The sequence below is a fragment of the Astatotilapia calliptera genome, chromosome 15, assembly GCF_964374335.1.
Source record: "Astatotilapia calliptera chromosome 15, fAstCal68.1, whole genome shotgun sequence".
NCBI lineage: Eukaryota > Metazoa > Chordata > Actinopteri > Cichliformes > Cichlidae > Astatotilapia > Astatotilapia calliptera.
In genome coordinates, this window is record NC_137436.1 from 36,795,091 (window position 1) to 36,816,981 (window position 21,891).

Consider the following 21,891-nt stretch of genomic DNA (forward strand, 5'->3'; position numbering starts at 1 on the left):
CCAGGCTCTGTTAGCGATCACCGCCGGCCCCTATATTAAGTAGGTGGTTCAGGGCTAAGCTAATAACTCTCCCTCCTCTCCTGAGCCATCGCACACCAGCACTGGTGTTGCTGCTGGCTTCACTGTGTGCCTGTTTGTGTGCGAACACTGACAGTTTTCCTCTGCAGCTACACACCCCGTGGAGGCAGGCTGGCTTGGGGGGTCCCCTCCTCAACGTGACAGCCCGACTGACTGGATGTGTGTATGGGGAAAGAAACAGGGAGTCCTAAGGGCTCTTTTTTAATAGAATAACTTTTCCACTTTCTCTAATAATGTGCAGTGAGAAAGAAACAGGAAGAAAACTTTGGCACATACCCAAATCAAAATTTAGGTTATTCCAGTTGTCAGGACTGGATGTATTTGGTTGCATTTTGCACCTAACAATCTTTTTCAATTGTACAAATTCTCTATAAATGGTTGATGTCATGCTTTTGTGCACAACAGAGGCCAACTTTAAGATGATTGAGAGTGTGATGATTTATTTTCACAGCCATCTTTACAGTAGGGTGGACTGAGTTTGCACCATAATGAATACGGTGCTCACTTGCTGCAAAGGCGAGCAATTTCAGCTTGAAAGATGTGATGCCACCCAAATCTTAAAAACCTGTTTGGTTTGACTTTTATTTTTCCACTTCAAGCATCTTCTCTAATTCATATCTTGAGCAGTTCTGGGTGCTACAAAGCATTTATTGGGCGGTGTTTACCTCAAACTGACAGAGTGGCAGGCTGCCCGTCTACCTGCCCTGTCTGCCTGCCTTCACTTCTTCTTGCCAGTATCTCTTTCCAGCTGGAGCAGTTGAGTGGAGCTGGATTCAAACCGAGGGCCTGCAAAGTATCAACTCCTTGTTTCACAGCTTTGACAGACACTTTGATTTGACATGTCATGAACAGTTAAAGTGAAAGTTATGTATACATGTTAATTAAACTGTTTATGTGTGGAGGGGTCAGAGACATTAGCAAGTCCCAGCGCAGAAGTGTGAATTTCTTTTCTTTTTCCCCCCATCACGGTGTTTTAACCTCTTCTGTCTCTCATTTCTTTAATGATTACCAGGTGTGAGGGCAGAATTTTTCCTCCCCTTTTTTTGCCAAGTGGAGATGCGGATAGCTCTATTTGTGAAAAGTGTCTCTGTGTGTTTGAATTTAGGCGAGGATATTTCACGTCGGGCCCAGCTTGTTCAAAAGGCTCTCGTTTCTGGCAGAGAGTGACTCTGGAATTCACTGAGGGGATGTGGAGGTGGTGGTCTTCAGTTGTTGTTGTTTCTAATACTGGGATCGAAACTTTGAACTAGAAGTTTTTTTCTTTATGCATCTCTATTGCAAAAATAGAGATACAGAAATATTCACAAAGGAGAATCAAATGTTTAAAGTAAAAAAAACCCTGTTACTTGTCTTATAAATTAACATATTAAATTTTGTATACAGTAGTGTGCATAAGACTAAGCTTCTCATTTTTTATAATTTGCTAGGAAAATGGGAAATACTGTACAGTTTGCAAGGCAGATACTCATAGGCAAGCTTTCTTTCCTGTCAAAATGTCACGTTTGGCATTTTCTATAGATGCGACACAAGAAATGTATTTTTGTGACATGTTGAGAGTAGCAAAATCCCTAAAGATACAATTTTAAATTGGTTCTTTCCTAAATTGTCTTTATGTCTAGACAGAACATTGGTTCATCTTTTGAGTTAGGTGCCCTTTTTATGCTTTATTGATTCACAGGTCAGTGTTAAGTGGCTTAACTAAAAAGAAAAACTACAGCTGGAAGTTATCAGGTACAATGACTGGATTGAAAATAAGTGAAAAAGCAGCCAATGTCCAAAGAAAAACTGCTATAGAAATCATAGAAACTATTGCTCAAGACCACGGTTATAAAAATATTTTTAAAAAGGGGTTGGCTGAAAATTTACACATCTATTGTATATAGATCTGTTTTACTGCAAGTCATTTGTACCACTAAGTAAAAATAATAAGGAGGATGACAAAATTGCAGCCATACTGGTTCTTTTTTCAATATAACAAGCAGACAGAACAGCAGAGTTCCCTGTCATTATATCTCATGTTAACGTTTAAGCTCCTTCTCATACTACAGGGAGCGTTGGGCTGACTGAGACAATACATTCCAGCGAGAAAGAAAAAGCTGCCCTGCCACCCCCTCTCCCCTTGCCAAGACACTGCCCTTCCACCTTAATCATAGTTTTCATATCTGTACATTGAAAATTTGTTTCCCAAGGACGGTGCCATAAAACTACTGCTTTTTGAGATTTTTACCTGCCAGCTCTCTGCTTCCTTTCTCTACACACGTGGGGAGGTTGATGGAAGTGGGAAATAGGGGCGCTGATAGTAAGTGAGGGGAGAAATGTAGAGGGATTATTCTCTGGGAATTCTTTGAGAGGTTGAAGGGTTCAACATTGCATATGCCATAAACAAATAGTATAATTATTATTATTATTTTTTTTATATGAGAAAGTGGCTTTTTTAAAACACCCTTCCCTGCAGTAGGCTTACTGTCAAAATGAGGACAGCGTATGTGCTTGGGAAACTTGGAGCTGATGTAGGGAATTTAAAAGTGGTCAGTGTTTGTATTCAGGTTGGAGATTTGTGTCACTGCTGAACATATGCAGGGATGAATTCTCAGTGTTAAAGACTGAAAATACCTGAAAATGTGAAAATTGTGTTTAATTGATCATGTTGATCAATTAAAGACAATCAAGTTAAAACAATAGGAGAAGTTGTGTGCACAAGTTGTATCAGCCTTTAGTGGTCAGCCAGTGTGTAAGTTATGTTTTAAATAACTGTCTTGTGTTATCTTGCTGAACTATTGTCGTACCGCACTGTACACTGTCCATCAGCAACCTTGTATTCTGTAGAAAATATTATTGAGCTAAACGATCAGTTGCTACCAGCTCATTCATTTTATCTTGTCATAAAATCAAATGACTGTGAAACGTGAAAAAACCCAGAGTCAGATCTGTTCTCTGGCACCTGAATCTGTTATCTGAAATTCGAACTGCTTTATTATCTAATAACGCAGGAGTTGCCCGTCTTAATTCATGCAGATAGGCAAAAACGACGTCTGTATTTGCCAAAGATCTGTAGTTTTTTTTTTTTTACATTTGAGGGAGTTAAGCTTCATTTAATGTATTCTCTTACAAAGCAGACACTTAAACACAGGAATAAAGCTTTTATTACAAGTATAACCAGCGGTTAATGGCTCACCTTAAATATTTAATGCACTCAGCTGATGCTTTTACGAAGAGTGAGTTGCAAGGACAACAGAGGTAAATTTCCAAAGGAGGTTGTCGACATCACAAACAGCCAGTAGTAAACAATATCAGGGCTAGCCGCTTTAAATGGCTTGACTCAGAGTTCTTGAAAGTAAATCGATGTCTGACTTTCATTTGTTCTTTCTGTTGTCCAGACAAAACTCTCAGTATCTCTGATAAGTAGGATCGCGCATGCACGTTTACACAAATGCACTTTCCTGCCCGGCACTGCGGCAGAGCACATCTCTCTGAGGCAATGGTGTTTTTGGTCAAACACAGTAACTTTTTAAACATACAATTGTTCCATAATTAGTGAGATGCTAATTAATTTATGCTCCCCTGTTTGATGTACAGTATGGCAATACTTTGAAAGCAACTGTGTTCGTTCTTTGCATAAATTTGTAGTGTTTTCTGCAGAGTTCAAAAGAAATGCGGCAGAGTTTAGAAAGGCACGCTTGCATTTAAATAATGCGCCCCATTTTCCCGTCTGTTTGTTTTTAGGGATAATATTAATGAATTAACATTTTAAACAATCCGTCATTATTGTTGCGCTGCCACTTATTTTTAACTCAATTAGATTTTAATAGATCATTTTTTCCTAATGTGCACACTATGTTCTCCCCACTTTGTTCACTGCACAACAAAAGATTAATTACAAATAAGAGGAATGATCAAAAACATGATAATCAAATTGCAACAATAAGTTGGGAATTGCAATTCTAATGCAATACAATGGAGTATGTGTTGCAAATTAACCACCCACTGTCTGTTAGTGTGTGTGTGTGCTTGCTAACATGTGTGCATGTGTCTGTGTGTGCAAACAGTATGGAGCCACACTGAGTTTACATACATGATAAACACTTTGCTTGTGCTTTTAAATAATTCTCAATGGACATCAGAGATTTTAACGTTTTACCTTATAGAGGTCTAATTATTATATATTTATCAGCAGAAGGACAGACACCCCAAATACAGCCCTATAGTAACAATTCTATCTCACATCGCGAGTGATGTGCATTTAGAGTCAGTCCATATTATTTTTTAAAAAATGACAAAAAACCATATCTCTTTACTTTTCAAAAGCCTTTTACTAGCCGACGTTAAATAATATACCCTCACCGTCCACTTCATCACGCACATCTAAGGTTAAACTGCTTCTTACCACAAACTTGCATTTAGGCATGCAGACATGCTCAGGATGCCCTGCTGAAGTTCAAAACGAGCATTTTCCCCAAAGAACTATATCTTTGAGCTGATAGAAAGGAAACGATAACTATATATAAATAACCATTGATTACAACCAAGGTATGCAGAACAGCATCTCTGAGCACCCCATCCCTGAAACAGAGGGGCTAAAGCAGCTTCCACTCATGTCGGCCTGAAAACAGGAATTGATACAGTTCACACAGGCTAAACAAAAGACTAGAAGACAGGAAGACTGGTCTGATAAATGGTCATTTCTCCTGCAACATTCAGATTTTAGGCTCAAAATTTGCCATATACAACGCTGGATCCATTCTGCCTTTTATCAATAGTTCACACCGGTGGTAGTGTCGAAATGGTGTGTGGGATATTTTCTTGGCACACTTTTGGGTCCCTTTAGTGCCTTACAATGTGACCAGTAAGTGTATAGATTCAATTGACTGCTAAGAAAAACTGCTGAAAAACGTCCAGGCTTGGCATATATCTAGAGTAGCCTTTCACCTTTGCAGTCCAGTCTCTTTGAGCTCGATGGCTGAGTGTCATCTAATGCTCGTAAATTGGAGCAGAGATGATAACAGATGAAAAGATGATCTTGCTGTCGCACTTGGAAAACAACACAGTCTCATCCGTCATTCGTTGATTCATTTATTTATTTAACGTGAAGACAAGGTTTTGTGGGCGCTGCTCTTTTTTTAACATTACTCCTGTGTATCGGGTAGTTAAAGTATAAGCTATGGGATGCACTTTGAAAACCAGAAACCTCAGCTCACCCACTGTTATCAGGTCACCAACCTCACCTATGCTCTCATGGTCACACTGTGCTATGGAAATTTTTTTTTTTTTTTTTTTTCTTGTATCTATTTTTTGGCCACTTCACATGAGTATGTAGCAGACGGATCTCGGTGTGCGATTCCTTGTTGTGTCTTCAGAATGGCAGAGACAAGAGAAATTGTCAGTTGTACGCAAGGTGTCACCAGCCTGCGCGACAGACGGGGCAATTCAGTCCCCGGAGGACAATGCGGCCAGGTGAATTTGTAGTAGCTTGGCCTAGAGGTCATCATCGTCAGCCACTGTCGCCCTGTCACTCCGAATGGGCCCCCAAATCATGTTGTCAATGGTGATGCATCGAGATCTTCCTCGGGCAAAAATTGGATGCTCCAAACTCAGCTTGATTGATGCATTGGGCAGGTTGTGCCTGCCTGTCTTCGGGATGTGTCCTTACCCTGGTTTAAAGATGAAGCAACAGAGACGTACTTGGTTGCGGTGAAAGCAGAGAGATGTACTTTTAAAAGTTTTTTTTTTTTTTTGTGCTAGCGGTTTTCTTATCAAAGAATCTACCATATCTATCAGCCTTGAAATTTATAGGATTTTAACTGCCTTTTCATTTTTCTCGGTACATCTTTTGTGGCACGGTTCAATCAGTGTTCTGAGAATGTTGTTCTCACTGTTTTCATTGAGGCATCAGGATTACATTATGGCTCGAAGGCGAATGCACAGCTTGTACATTCAGTGGATGCCACAATGAAACGGAATGAAAAATAGCTGTTTTTCTGTGACCAAAAGTGCAGCCTTTATGCATCCAAGGGCATGGCATTCTTGGGCCCTGGGTACTAGCCGTGGAGTGTTGTGAACATGAAATATCTTCTTTTATGTGCCATTTTTTTCATTATGCTCCCTCTGTCTCTTTCTTTCTCCGCTTTCCTCCAATGGTTTTTCCTTGATGGTCTCGTCTGGCCCGGGTTGCTCTCTTTCTGTGTGTGTGAGTGTGGGGCTGTGTACATGTGAGTGTGTTTTAATAGACGCCACTGTTAATGCTGTCTTTATTGCCTCGTTTCTTGCTATTTGCGTAGATTTATGAGCACAGATTTTTGGTTTCTTTACATAATGCGTGTGCTCTGTGTGTATTTGTTAATACTCAATCATATAATTGTGGTTTTTTTAATGTCAGAGAACACAGTATGAATATAGGCACTTGAGATTTTCTATTTCAATAAAACTGTGTGGAACCTTGGGTTGAAGCCTTTGATGGCTTAGCGCAGCCTGCAACGAGGAAGAAGTCTTGCAGACGAAACAAATGCAAGCTGAGCTTTATACAGAGGTGGCCCACTTTGGAGAAGTTGTCCTACTTCTTTCCTCATTACTTCCGATTAAAGTCTAATTCAGCTCTGTGCGACTAGAATAGACTTCAAATCAACCTTACCTGCATTAGTTTTGATCTTTTTTCTTCTTCTTCTTCTTTTATTTTTATAAAAATATAAGAGAGAAAACAGGTGTAACAACTTTGTCCTCCTCTTCTTTCTTTCTCCCTTTCTCTCTTTCTTTGTCTGTGTTTACAGGGCCTGTTCATCTTTCTGATATATGGGGTGTACAACACAGAGGTAAGTCTGCATTGTGTCTCAAGGCTGTTGGAGTGAATGAGAGAAATGACAAGTTTCTGATGGGCTCCTTGCTTAAAATCAGTGTGGGTGGGGTGCGCCAGAGTGTGTGTGTGTGTGTGTGTGGATGGGTAGAGGGATGAGAAGGAGGGGAGGGGACATCGTTTCCATGCGAGCGTCCCACTGCCCTTCATGCTTGGACTAACTTATATGCATCTGAGTCCAACCATTTAACACTGACACGCTGCAGTTCTCAGCCACTCATTCCTCACCCACATTGGCTAATATTTCACTGCCTCTTTAAGTTTTTAAACTCACAGCCCTCCATTTAGCATCCTGACAAAGCTGCTGGCCAGGGCTTTGCAGGGCTCCAAGCAGTACCCGTAATTGAACCGAAAGGAAAAAAAAAAGGTAGTGGTGGTGGTGGGGGGACAATATGCAACAAACAATATAGAATGAAGGGTGATAAAATGCAATCTTACTGCCTTATTACCATTTACCAAACCATAGCTGTGCGGGGGTGGAGAATGGTTGAGCGTCTAGACGGAGAGTTGTGATTTAATGGATGAGTCGCATGTCACAAAAATCACTCTTGGTCAACTGTGGCTCTTTGTAAAGTCTGCATAGGTGATGCTGCGTTTAAACTTAGGCCCACCTTCCAAAGTTGCATGTGAAAATTTAAAATTCAAAAGTCTGAAAAATGTGCAAAAATAAAGAAAGCAACAAGCAAATGGAAAAGACTGTAAATCTGAATGTAAATGCAGCATACGAAGCAAAATCTAAGACACCGTTTCTGCGGCTTGCTATTCATTTATGGTGAATACACATATACGCTGTCTTTTTGTTAGGCTTTTCTTTGACTGAATACACAAGGTCATTGGTCATTAGTCCATCGTCCTCCACTGCTCTTTTCTATTTCTCTTTCTTCAGTCTCTTTTATTTCAGCTTTCTGTCATTATCACCTGGCTGCTGACCATCAAAGAGAACATCTCGAGTTTTCTGTCCTTTTCCATTTTGTTTTCTCCCTCCTTTCTTCTCGAGAGCGCCGAGAGCAGCGTCCCTGAGTCATAGGCGACGTACTGACAATGCAGAGCCAGGGAGGGATGACCTTTCGCGCTGTAAAATACATCAATATAGCATTCTTGCTTAAGTGGCTTTTCAGTGCTCGGGAATTTGTTTTCTTACACTCATGCTGTCCTTGACCCTGAGGTCCTCGTGGTTTGTGAGCAGCTCCTCTTCAGGTTTGATTTTCAAGAGGACCTCACTGTTGTGGTAAAATTTGGGGGAAACAAAACAAAACAGAAAACTGAGTGATTATTTCATCTGCTCCCACTGACCCCGCCATCACCTCTCGAAGAGTAGGGAGCTTTTCTTTTGTTTCTACTTTTTCCTCCAGATTGTGATGCTTGGCAACGTTGGCTTTAGGTTTCAGCCTTCGTGACCCCTTAAAAGAAAATATTTGCTTGGTAAAAATTTTATTATTTTATTTATTTTTTTGTAAGGATCCTGTGGGCAGGATATACGGTGTCCTGGCATTTTGATTCATTCAAAAGCTGTCTTGGAAGGGACTTTCAGCGACAGCTGGTATAGCACATGGCAGGTACACAAAACACACAGTGAGCACACTGTGTGTAAAAAGTTTGCAAAGTTGCTGTTAGTTGTTAACATTTAAAACAGATGAGTCTAACCGCCTCTGTGTCAGGAGATTTCGCTTTGATATTCTTAAGGTGGTGAATTAACTAGTGCCTGAAAGTCAGGACATGCTCCATTTATGAAGCCGGTTTCTAGGCTGAATAATTACAATTGTGTATGGTATGGAAGAGAGACTACATCTGCTGCTATTACCCTCAAAATGTATCGTTTTAATTGCTAATTACCTGACAGTAGCTTTCCATTATTCATTGCAATTAGCTTTTCCTTGGTGGTCACCTTGTAATCCCACGCTTTGATGACCTTTTATTTCCATCAGCTCCAAGGATGTCGGCAGGTGTTGTCGGGCAGACTGCTTTAATATGGTAATCGCTTAGCACCCATTTACATGGGAAACCATGCTTTGCATCCTTTGCATCATTGCGAAACCTTGAGTGTGCGCAAACCCCTTAAACGCATAACGATCATCTAAAACAATGCCCTTCCCCTCATTGTCAAATGATTAATTAAGTTGTGTCATGTAATTGCCTCAGCTCACTGGCTGCTTTTGAGATCAGTGAAACCCTCGCATCTCATTTTGCCCATTAAAATAATGTTAAGATAGTGTCTATCCAACATCTGCACTGTGTTGACGACCTCCTTAGTATCTTGTCAGAAATAATAGAAGGGCTTTTGAAACGCAATGCTGGCATTGTTGATTTTGCCTTGTCACGAGGCTTAGGCTCTCTTCATTATGTCGCCCTTCAGCAGTGGTACGTATGCAAAACATCTTCTGCATACACATGCTGTCTCTGAGACCGTGTGTATGCGTTCACTGTGGTGTCATAATTTATAACACGGCGTGACTTAATGAAGCCATAAGCCATAATGCATATTCACTAACGTTGTGGGCCGGGCTGGGACGGGCTGTAGTGATAAGTGCCCAGCCGATACAAATTTACAGTTAGTGCTGACAGAGGGCACAAACACAAGAGCGCGCATGCATACGCAAACATACACATGCTCACTCTCACAAGTACCAGAGGATTTTGAAGAAGATAGGAATAACTGAACTACCGGCAATTTTTTAACCTATTTATATTTACTTATTTATTAGTATTTTGTTAGTAAACAGTTAAAGAAATTTTAATAACAAAATAATAACAGCGCCCCAATAGAAATTAAAGAATAAAGTTGGTTTAATAAAGTATAGGAATAGAAAAAATGTAAGAATTAATTTTTGTATCCTGTAATATTTATTTCACTGTACTGAGAAATTAGCAAAATGTAATCGAAGCAAAGCAGTTCTTGTAAAAAAAAAAAAAAAAAAAAAAAAAAAATATATATATATATATATATATATATATATATATATATATATCAACTTCTGTCTGGTATTTTATGTGTTAAATGAAGGTGTGCAGTACACTGTTTCATCTGAGTGTAAAAATGTAATCTGTTCTGCTAGGCCAGTCCCTTCTCCTCCAATAGCTCCCATTTGTTGGTCCCGGCGCTCTGTGTTGACAGATGATAGCTTGAAGTCGTCTCCTTAGTTTGCCAGCTCTATGTGTCACTTTCAAGTCCCATTAGCCGCTGGGACATGCTGGAGCACCCTCTCGCACACACATACACTATCCCAACCACTGCGTGTCAGTGTCTGCAAACTAACCCTCAAAATATGTTCCTTCCATTCCACATTTTATTCTCCCTTCTCCATTTTTACACTTTGCATACTCGCAGGTGTTTGCTGTGGAAGATATTTTGTTTTAATTCAGCGTGTGCTGCAGTTATCTCTTTTGCTCCCATTCTCTGTGTCTTTCTTTCAGGTTCGAAGCACGGTCAACAGAATCAAGGAGAGGAGAAAAGCGCTTAATTTTTCAGTATGTAATCTTCCATTTTCCTGTGAACAAGTGTGTGTGCACGTCTTTATTCTGTTGTGTGTGTGTGATAAACACTGGTGTGACAGACTCAATTTTCCTTACAGCGTTTGCTTCTCATGAAAAAAAGAAAGAAAAAATTCCTACTACAGCAATGCCACAAAGAGTCTCTGTACATCGGCTCACTAGTCGACAGTCCGTGTTAGATGCCCTTATACATCAAACATACACCCATAATAACCCCCCCCCCCCCCCCCCTTCCCTGCCCTCCTCACTCTCCCCATTGCAGCACCTTCATCGTAGCAATGTCAAGCTCCACGGTGGGTTACAAGTTTCTAATCCAGGACGAGCCATCCCCTGACATTAAAGTGTCAGGCCAGTATTTATACCTTGGTGGACGCCGTTTGGCTGAAATTGTGGGATGCTGCACGTGTGTCTGTGGTGTGTGTGCGTCTTGGGAGATTATAGCCTAACCAAAGGACATTAAAAGTAGTCACAAGTCTGTAGCACACACAAACATGCACATGTCAGACACGCATACGATTGCAAACCTTAACGCCTTGACAAACTCTCATTAAACTTATACCCAACCTCATCTTCCAATTGCATACACAGGTGCATGTGCATGAAAAGCCTCTGCTCCCATTGGAGCACACCACACAGCACCTTTCTCTGTATTCTAACCCACATATGTGACCCACCTTATAATAAAAAAGGAATGCAATAAATAAGTTGGCTAATTAATGTTTTCTGCATGTCTCCCTGTATGCATGTCTATGCAATGGGGTTGTGTGTTTGGGGGGGTTGGGGGGGACTTGCCTCCTGGTGCAATCTGATATATTGGTTGCTCATGTTATCAGTGAGCCCCCCACCCCCCATCTACCATCATTTTTACTGCTTCCTCTCCCCTCTGTGGCGGCAATTTTCCAATCCTGCTGGGTTCCGCTATCAGAATGCGTTTTTTAGCCATCACCGCTGCCTGACAGTTTTTAGCTAATGCTATCTTGTGCCATAAATCCTGCTTGAAATACTGTATCTACCTGTCCTTTGGTTAGATAGGAGACATTTGGCTCTAGATGACCGCACATGCCCCTATATATCCCCTTGTTGTAAAACATAGGATTGGGTATTGTGCCTTGCCGGGTGAGGGATAAAGAGGCTTCAGCGTGTTACTGCATATGGGGTCATTTGAAGACAAATGGCTCTTCAGAGATAGAGGGATTTATATGTTGCATTACTCATGAGTGAAGATTTACCCCGAAAAGGATGATTCACAATAAATTCATTTTAGGAATTGAAAGTGGTTATTTAAATAAAAAAAGACCATTTTAAGCTTTCATTGTCCTCTTATACCTTTATTGTAAAAACATTAAACGTAGCCAGTACTAAGCCGAGTTATGTCAAAGCCACCGCAGTACTGACTTTTGGAATATGCCTTCATCTCTAGGCTGATGTAGTGTCTCTAAACAGTGCAAAGGGTATAAATGCACAGTATTCTGCCAAAACCTTGATCCACCCATCATTTCTTTATATTTTGCTAGGAAAAGGGGAAATATGTATAGAGATTTCTTGAAATATGCAAAAATAAATGGAAAAAAGTATATAAGGCAAAAACAGAGTTTGAAAGTGCATATTTGGTTTCACTATCTTTACTCTTCAACGCAGCCTGAACTCTCACAAGCAAGCTTGTCATTTCTTATGCTTTTACTGCACTGGCATTGTGTTTCTTATGCTAAACAATGAAGCTGTTGCCAATCACACCTTTCCAGATTATGTAACTGTACTTTTCTGTGTTTAGAATTCCATGAATGGTGGCACAGTCTCTACCACCACCAGTTGAAATTCAGCCTCAAACCATGACAGAGCCTCCACCGTGTTTTATACCTCCCTGTTTATTTCTGCCATACATATTGATGACTATTTGAACCCACAATTTAAAATTTGGATTCATCAGCCAGCTTTATCTTGTGTAATACTTCTTAATAGTGGTTTCGTCACAGTCAATTTTCTAGTAAGACCATGTCTGATGAGGCTTCAGCTAACAGGAGAGCAGGAGATAAAGGACCATATGTATCTCTTAGAGCCTATGTGAGGGCTTTGCTGGATTTTTTTCTCTATTTCTTAAATAATTTATAGCTTAATGTATCATCCAATCTATAATTTTTTTCAGGGGAGAAAAAACCCGCACCAATGATATAAAAGTTTCAAAAACCCACAAAACCCGTATATGATATATTAGGCATTAAGGGGCTAAGGACATAATGTTCATGCTTTCATCAGCTGTAGATAGTGTTTTAGGCCTGCCACTTGTGACCCCCACCAGTCTAGTTTCCTCAAGGACACACTGCATACTGTGCTAAGATATGCGAAGTGTTTGGCTAATAGCTCTCTTAGAATTTGCCATAGTATTTCTTGGTATTTTCCATTTCATTTAGAGAAATTGGAACATTTTTGTTCCTGCTGCCAGTAAGTATTTAAGTTATTTTTATTTACTAGTATTTTTCTTCCTGTTATGTGTAGACACATCACTGGTTCATCATTTCAGGTGCTTCAAATGTTTTTTTTGGAATACTTTATTGATTCATACGTCAGTGTTCAGTGGAAATGAGTGTTGGCTGAAACCTTTAGACAGTACTGTATGACAGTCTGGCACAAACACATCATTTTTCCCTGGTGTTGCAATATTTAACTTTAAAAGTCGTTGGTCTTGCTATAGTCTGCTATCGTTGAAGAATTTGCAGGTGGCTAGATTTATAACGACCGATTAATCTGCTATACATGGCTGTGAACTGTGGGAGAAAGCTGGAGCACATGGAGAAAAACCACACAAGCACAGGGAGAACCACCTACTTTGACAGCTTCTTGTATAAATTCCACCAAACCTAATCACACACTATCCCCTCTTTAATTCCCCACCACTGCTGACCTCTTTAGCCCTTTTCCTCTACTTGGGTGTGGATCTCAAACAGCGTTGTTTTCTTGTTTGACCCCAGGGAGCACAGTTTTATACACACACACATACACACAGCCACTTTGAACAGTGTCGCCTGTCTGTTTGATACCTCGTACCTCTTGACCCACCCTGACCTTCTTGTACACTCACAGCCAGATTGCTTTGTGAAATAAAGCTGTCAGTTGTAGGACCCAAATAAAAAACAACCCCCCCCTTAGTGCTCCGTGCCCCTGACATCACTGAAATATAGATATAAATTGGAAGTGGATTAGTTTTTTTGATCTTAATTCAAGTTTTGACAAGACATAGGAAGCTACATGTAGAAGTTACAATTTAAAAGAAAAAAAAAAAGGGACTAGAATTTGGTGTTGGTGTTTCCTTTCTTGTCTTTATCTGGTAGCACAAAAATATGTGTTGCTCAAAATACTTTTAATAAAATGCCATTTATTTATGTTGCTGGTTAAAGTGACTGACAATGACATGTCGCAGTGCATGCATTTGCCTTTTTCTATTTGCAGTAAGACAGAAGAGCAGGGTATAAAAGACATTCCAGTCTGATATAGTACAGTACAAGACTTAGGAAACCCTGGAACCTTGTCATTGGCCTCCTTGACCCCACAACTCCAATTGAGAGCCGTGCAAATAAGTGGGTTTTGTGTGATTGCAGTTTATTTTGGTCTGGATGGAAGATGCATGTGCATGGTGTAAAACAAAGAGCTCTTTCACTTACTTTTCTGCATCAGCTGCTCTAGCTTGCTGGCCACACTGTGTGAAGAATAACACAGTACGTAACAATAGCCTATATGATTTTTCGAAATCGTGATGAGGGGTAATCAAGGGAAAAAAGGCATAATTTAACATGAAATATCTACCACTCGTCCATCTGAGTTTAGTACACATTTCCTAATATATGTTTATGTATTTATTTTCCAGTTTTTCTTGAAAGTACTGTTAAAGTACCTTTCTTTAACATTTTAAATGCATAAGAGTGCCAAGTGGAATAGATACAGAAGGCAGCAACATAAGAATGATGATAATTGTATATATAACTAATTTGTATCACTAATGGGCAATTAATAAGCTGCTGATGATACTGCTTTCTTATATCTTATAGAACTGTGCCAGTTCCCGACCATCCAGTTCAGTTACCAACTCTCGTCCTGTCAGTTTCCCACTTGGAACAACTCCAAGCCAGGAAGAGGAAGGCTATGCTTGCAGCACCACGCTAGGCCCGGCAATGCAGGAAGAGAACAGCCAAGGTGAGCTCTGACTCCAGTGTCATGCAACTGTAAGTGGAGTTCACAATCCTGGAAAAGTAAAAAATGAAAGAAGTTGTAATGTCCAAAAATCACAGTGAAGCAGTGATTGATTTCTGTCCAGTGATAAACATTGAAGACCAATCATGGTGCATGTATAGTTGGCAGTCATGAAGGAAACTTTCTATTGTTTCTTCTGATTAACTAAAAAATTCATTTAAAAAAGACTTTTGTCTCAATTTAACCCTTTAAAGCCGGTCGGAACAGACACGCTCCATTTTGCATAACTATTTTTAAATCCCGGTAGCACTGCAACCACGTAAGCTAGCGCAATAATTTTTTTTGCATATGAAACCGGAGGAGTTGTACTTACATCTTATGCCATCAGCTTGTCCTAGGTCACAGTTTCCTTCCACATATAGCTTTGCAAAAACTGCATAAAAAGCACTTGCAGCAACAAAAACACTATATTCCAGAAACACGCTTTGCCGATCCGATCAGCTGTTTGTAACACTTCCTACGTCCATCAGCGTGAACTGTCGCATGTCTGCCATGAGCTGCCCGAAACCAGAAGTGACGTCATTTTGTGGAAATGTAGTTTTTTACGATCGGGGCCTTATGAGCCTATACTTGTGTTTTTAAAAGTTATGTTTGAGTTTATGACTTTCTGTGTCGTTTCTGGGATGCTTAGGACTCATATTGCACTGCTGGAAATAGTTTATTTTGATGCATATGCTGTTATTTTGCAAATTTGCATTATAATATTTATTTTCGTTTTTCCTGCAGTATATGAAAATTGGTGTATTTCAAAAATAAAACTATGAAGACACTTAAAATAAATTTCCTGTGGTGGGAAACTAGTTTGTGCAACTTTTTTGTATTTACAGTTTTGAGGGATAAGCCTCTTAAATTTCTCTAACTAGAAATATATGTTAAAAAAACAAAAACAATTTTCAATTTTTTTGTAGTTTATTGCACTTTTTTGCAATTTATGTAATTACTATGCACCTAATGCAGACATATTATTAAAGTTTGGGCTATAATGGTTGTATTAATCAGAAAGTCGGTGGTTCGATCCCAGGCTGCCTCCTGGCTGCATGCCAAATATCCTTGGGCAAGATACTAACCCCGTGTTTGCCTACTGGTGGTGGTCAGAGGGCCCGGTGGCGCCTGTGTCCGACAGCCTCGCCTCTGTCAGTGCGCCCCAGGGCAGCTGTGGCTACAATGTAGCTTGCCATCGCCAGTGTGTGAATGTGTGTGTGAATGGGTGAATGACTGGATGTAGTGTGAAGTGCTTTGGGGTCCTTAGGGACTAGAAAAGCGCTATACAAATGCAGGCCATATTGATGTATAGCAACTTGAAATGCTCCCAAAATGGCTCCACAGCATGTAAAAATATAATATAAGCTCTGGTGGACTTGGTTCTATGGTAGGTCTTAAAGGGTTAAACAGTAAAAGGGCCACATTTCCAGCATAATGATTCCACCTAGAGAAATGTAAAGCAGTTACTGTATTGTATTGCTTTAAATAGTAATATTTGTCTTTTCTTGTATCACTTTAAAATGTAATACAGTTGCCCTTTTGTTTGGCAGTTGAAAAAAAGCAAAGCCTTCTCTGATTCAGTTTTCCACACAATCTTTTCTAGTTCTGCTCAAAAGATGTGCAATAGCATGCAGTCTTTGGAGCTAAACATAATAGCAGGTCACAATATTGCTTGCTAATTTGATTATTCTGCTGGCCTTACTTCTCAAAAAGCACAACCAACCCACCATCACTTAAAGGAACAAGGAAGGTCACCTATTCTGTGATTTCTTTAAAAAAGTATTATTATTTTTGTTATTTGAATGAAATTTTCATTTCTTTAGAATAGCTGAAATATTTTCTTGGTCGTGTGTCTTTGTACTTCATCTTTTTAAGACGGCAGCACCTGTAGCCTTGGTTGTTGAAATTTTCTGCTCAGCAGTAGAAGTTTTCAAGTGAAGGACTTTAATTTTCACTGAACACTTCAGTACAAGAATAGAAGAAGCTTTTTGAAAGATTTTCTTTAAGGAAGCAGTGAGAGTGATTGTTTAGAGGGGGAAGGGTTGCAAAATAGGCAGCCAAAAGATGTGAAGATGGGGTGTTATTGAATACGAGACTAAAGGTTTATTTTCTGTGCACAGATTATAAATTAAAAACAAAACTAATAAAACACCAAATTCGTGGGGTGCAACAGCCATCCAATCAGTTTCGTCTTCATTATGGTATGGAATCTATGCATGCAGTTCAAATTAAAATGCTTTTCCATGGTTTTTTTAAGGGGCATTGGGAACAACGCTGCACTCTTAACCCATTATTACCAACACCCCTGATCAGTGTCCAGTTGAATTGATTACATATTGCATTGGGTCTGAAAGCCACATGAATTCATTGATGAGTAATTGATGAAAATTTTCAGATTCACATTTGCAAAGAAACAAAAGGCACTTTAAGTTTTAAGAGTCTCGCATATCATCATAGTGTCTACTACAAGAAAAATAATGCCATCTCTATACTAGTGCGACACCATCCCTGGGAGTGTACCTCATGCCTTTGATTCATATCATATTATTTTGAAGAAGAATACAATGACCTCAGTGCATATATTGAAACTTGGACATCACTATACTTGGACCTGGATTATAGGTCTGAAGGTTTGGTGTTGCAACTTGTGCGATCCCATGCAAGATGATCTGTAGTTCTGATTGCAGCAGTGTAAGTATATTCCCCCACTAGCATATCTGCAAGGCATTACCGCAAAGCGTTCTCAATCTGAGAGTAGCGGCTGGCCCTATTGAGTGAAATCAGACATCTAAAGTATTCTGTTAAACTTTAACACTAACCAGACACCCTGGATTCAATCTAGCTGCCTGACCCATGCTGCACTCAGCAGGGTTGAAACTCCTTTTATTGTTGAAAAGATCGGCGATACCAGTTTCAAAGAAGGCTAAGAAAGCGGTAAAGGTCAATCTCAGGTTTCACTCTGTCATTTTTATTCTTTTTGCTCACTTTCTTTTACTGTTTACTAAAAAGTAAACAGTATTGAAGCCAACAGTTTAAGACCTTTGAATGTACTTATATGGGAATATATTTGTGAATAATTATGTATTTGACATGGCATGGACTCTACCAGTTAGAAGCAAAACTGATAACTTGACAATCTTTAGAAGAACTTCTACAATCTCTACAAGACAGCCTTCTTTTAAAAGTGCTTTTTTCTATTTGGAGGCTTAGGATAACAAAATCACCAAAACTCCACAGGTCATCGATTTCTACTTATGCCCAAATAAAAAAGTTTAAATTTGTAATAATTTAATTCTGAAAAGTAAACTTTCATATATTCTATATTTATTAGATATAAAGTGGAACATTTCAGACAGTTCAGACAGATTATAGGTTTTTTTATATTCAAAAATCAACTATCATTTTTTATTATGCTTTCTGAAACAGGTCTCTCTTGTAAATTTGTGTCAGCCCCACAAAATCCAGAGCCTTAAGGGACTCAGGTCAAATCTCATCCACCCCAATGACTCAGCCACCAGATTTTTTTTAACTATCTCATTGACCTCAGCCACAGTAATGGGTGAGCCACCCCCCTCATCTCTAGACTTTTAGACTTTGCTGGAGCCATATGATTCTTAAGATCCTCCAGGCACCTTCCAGACTAGGTCCTCTGCAAGATGCTCCCAGTGCACCTGCACTATACACCAGGCCTGTACAGCATCGTTCCCCGCCACCTGATCCAACTCACCACCAGGTGGTGATCAGTGGAAGCTCTTCGCTTCAGCTGAATATCCAAGACATAAAACTGTAGAACTGATGATACAATTAAAAAATTATTTATTGAACTGTAGTCCAGATTATCCTGTTGCCAGGACCGAGCATTGTATTATCGGCAAACTTTCATGGGACAAAAGCCTAATAACAGAAGGGCTTTGCACTGTTATTTCCCATGTAGTACGTGAACATGACAGTGGAGTCTGCGGATGGGGCACCTTCCAGTGACCCACCCAAGGACTCATGAAAAGGCCAGTACCTTTGAGTTGTCAGTCAAGGCCCCTTCCCCAACCAAAATGTATCAACTGGGGTCATTTTGTGCATTGGAAATATCTGAATTAGGCAGATTTTTCCATTTAGAATAGAGCAGAGGTCGGTAACCTTTCTGATGATGAGTGCCATCTAAAATCTCGTCAGAAGTCAATGTGCCATATGATTGCATTAGCAATAAATTTAATAACGCTCTATACTAACAGTTACACACTATATAGAACAACTTTATAGAATTATTTTTCTTCGCAGATGTTGGCAGCTATCAGGAAATAGTTATAAGCTATATTTGAAACACACAAAAAAGACACTTTTTATCCATAACAAGAACTCCATAACAGCAAATGAACTGTACAACAGAAAATACAAATGCTATTTATGGTCTCCTCACAACAATGATAAGAAAAATAAACTGGGCCAATATGGCATGTTTGTTGATACAGAGATACACATGTTAATGTGATCTCTGGTCTCCCACTCAGAGACACAGGTCTCTGAGTGTCCAGCCTTCAGACGGTTACCTGAGGACGCCCTTCGTCTGAGAGAAAATCTGCTCACACAGTTCTGAGCCAAATGTCAATAAGGCTTCTGCAATGTTCTGAAGACAGTTAAACTTTACAGGTAGTGATGTCCAGCAGGTGAAAATGCAGCTCCATGAACACGCACAGCTATGGATTCCAGCTGCAAACTTTGACCCCCACAGACTCGAGCTTTTCAGTTCAATCAACTGCATTTCGATGTCCTCTGTGTCCAGCCAGTTAATGCGAGACAAACCCAGACTGCTCATTAAAACTGGTTCTGGTTTGATCAGAAAATAAAAACATTGGTCCATACACCTGAAAGTCCCGAAAACGCACTGTGAATTCTGCCTCAAGTCTACGGATGTATCCGTGTATTTCCGCGGTGCTGATGCTGTGTTGAGCGGACAGCTCATGATGCATTTGAAGTGTCAGAATGTGGAAATTTCAACATTGCTTGAAAAAACTGCCAGCTAGCAACATCCCTCCCACCGGTAGGCTAAGTTATTTTTAGCCAATTACAAGTTGAATCTGGTAGTTGGGGTTGTTAGCTAAGATACTGTCATTAAGAAGCTGCACAACTAATGTGTGTATGCGAGCTAATTTGCGATGTGTACCGCTGGCCCGGTCATTTATTTTTTAATGCACCTTCTCAGATTAATTCACTGCGTGTCGGGCTCGTGCCATCAGTTAACCCTTAGCGTGCCAATGGTTGCTGACCCCTGGAATAGAGTACACTCTTTATATAACCTGTATCCTAATGGATTCTCATATTATTAGGATAGTAGTAGAATATAAGTCTGTACAGATATATTTAGAATAAGTAAACAATGCCTTGTTGATTTACTTGAAGAGGCTCCTTATGATTTTCTTTAATCCAGTGACATCTAAATGTTTGCTTTAGTAGAAAGAAGTGAATTAAAGGAAACTGGTTTTGTTCACAAGTTTTATTGGCAAAAAATGCAAAATTGTGTCAAATTTGATTGCTGACCTAAAAATAGGAAAGAATCTTTCACCTTTATTTACTTATTGTTAATTGTTAGCCTCATGATTTATGATCTGTATTAGAAAATGTCCATCAGCGAATTAGTCCTTTTGTCGCTAACCATGTGTCGTTAGAGGACGTAGGACAATCGAGCATCATATTACAATCTAGGTCTTGAGTAGATAAATATTATGTGGGTAAGAGTTTATGACACTTACAATAATGATATTCACATTTGAAAAGTACATATGCTGTGAGTTATTGCTCCTTGTTGCTGTTCTGTGCACCTCTCAAACTGTGATTTATAGCATTTCCTTTGCAGCTGATCTACATGATCCTCAGCAGTATTGCCGCGTCTCTTATTCATATGGGGCACAGTATATACAGTCTATATGCCACAGTTACATGACTGAACCTGCCATGCACCAAGACAAATTAAACTGAGCAGGAAAAAATAATGTTTTTGATGTAACACAACTGTAGAAATAATGGAGTGTCAGATATTATTACTTAGCCCATTTGGTGCTCTTCCAATTTGCTGCTGTGCTATGAAGTCCACTGCAAATGCAATCACCTGCATGTGATTTATTGGGACTTGGGTTGTTGGCCAAGAACTCATACACCACTACATTGCTATTATTTTCTTGCTGTAACTTCTATTATTACTGTTCTAACACAGAGTGTGTGATGCTGTGAAAACACTAATATAGTAGTTGATCCATTTCTCAGAGTGACAAGCAGGCATTTCTAATGCTTGATTGAATCAGTAATAAATTCACAAAATGACAAAGTAACAACTTTTCAATGATTATGTATTCCATTAAAGTACAAATAACAAACAGATAATGTTCTTTTTTCTAACAATAACCATTGGATCTGCTGAGTGATACTGGTATCTTACATATACTGAACAAAAATATAAATGCAACACTTTTGTTTTTGCTCCCATTCCCCATGGGATGGACGTAGAGACCTAAAATTCATTCCAGATACACAATATAACCATCCCTCCCAAACAGTGGTCACAAATCAGTCCAAATGTGTGGTAGTGGGCACATCTGCCATATTGAGATAATCCATCCCACCTCACAGGTGTGCCACATCAGGATGCTGATCTGACATCATGAGTAGTGCACAGGTGTACCTCAGACTGCCCACAACAAAAGGCCACCCTGGAATGTGTAGTTTTGTCTCACAGCAAAATGCCACAGATGCCACAAGCAATGAGGGAGCGTGCAATTGGCATGCTGACAGCAGGAATGTCAACCAGATCTGTCGCCCGTGCATTGAATGTTCATTTCTCAACCATAAGCCGTCTCCACAGGCGTTTCAGAGAATATGGCAGCACATCCAACCGGCCTCACAACCGCAGACCTCGTGTAACCACACCAGCCCAGGACCTCCACATCCAGCAGGTTCACCTCCAAGATCGTCTGAGACCAGCCACCCAGACAGCTGCTGCAACAATTGGTTTGCACAACCAAACAATTTCTGCACAAACTGTCAGAAACCGTCTCAGGGACGCTCAACTGCATGCCCGTCGTCCTCATCGGGGTCTTGACCTGACTCCAGCTCATCGCCGTAACAGACTTGTGTGGGCAAATGCTCACATTCGATGGCGTCTGGCACGTTGGAGAGGTGTGCGCTTCACGGATGAATCATGGTTCACATTGTTCAGGGCAGACGGCAGCTGAGAATGTCCCAGTTCTTGCATGGCCAGCATACTCACC

The 21,891-nt window shown here is 40.0% G+C and overlaps 1 protein-coding gene across 2 annotated transcripts in view; it reads left to right on the forward strand.

Moving 5' to 3' along the window:
- Nucleotides 1-21,891, forward strand: part of LOC113006913 (adhesion G protein-coupled receptor D2) — a 91,440-nt gene that overhangs the window by 31,473 nt on the left and 38,076 nt on the right. For both annotated transcript variants that reach the window (XM_026143164.2, XM_026143165.2), the window contains exons 21-23: nucleotides 6,840-6,881; nucleotides 10,334-10,387; nucleotides 14,452-14,596. In XM_026143164.2, the coding sequence (XP_025998949.2) occupies nucleotides 6,840-6,881; nucleotides 10,334-10,387; nucleotides 14,452-14,596 (241 nt within the window). The remainder of the gene's footprint in view (nucleotides 1-6,839; nucleotides 6,882-10,333; nucleotides 10,388-14,451; nucleotides 14,597-21,891) is intronic.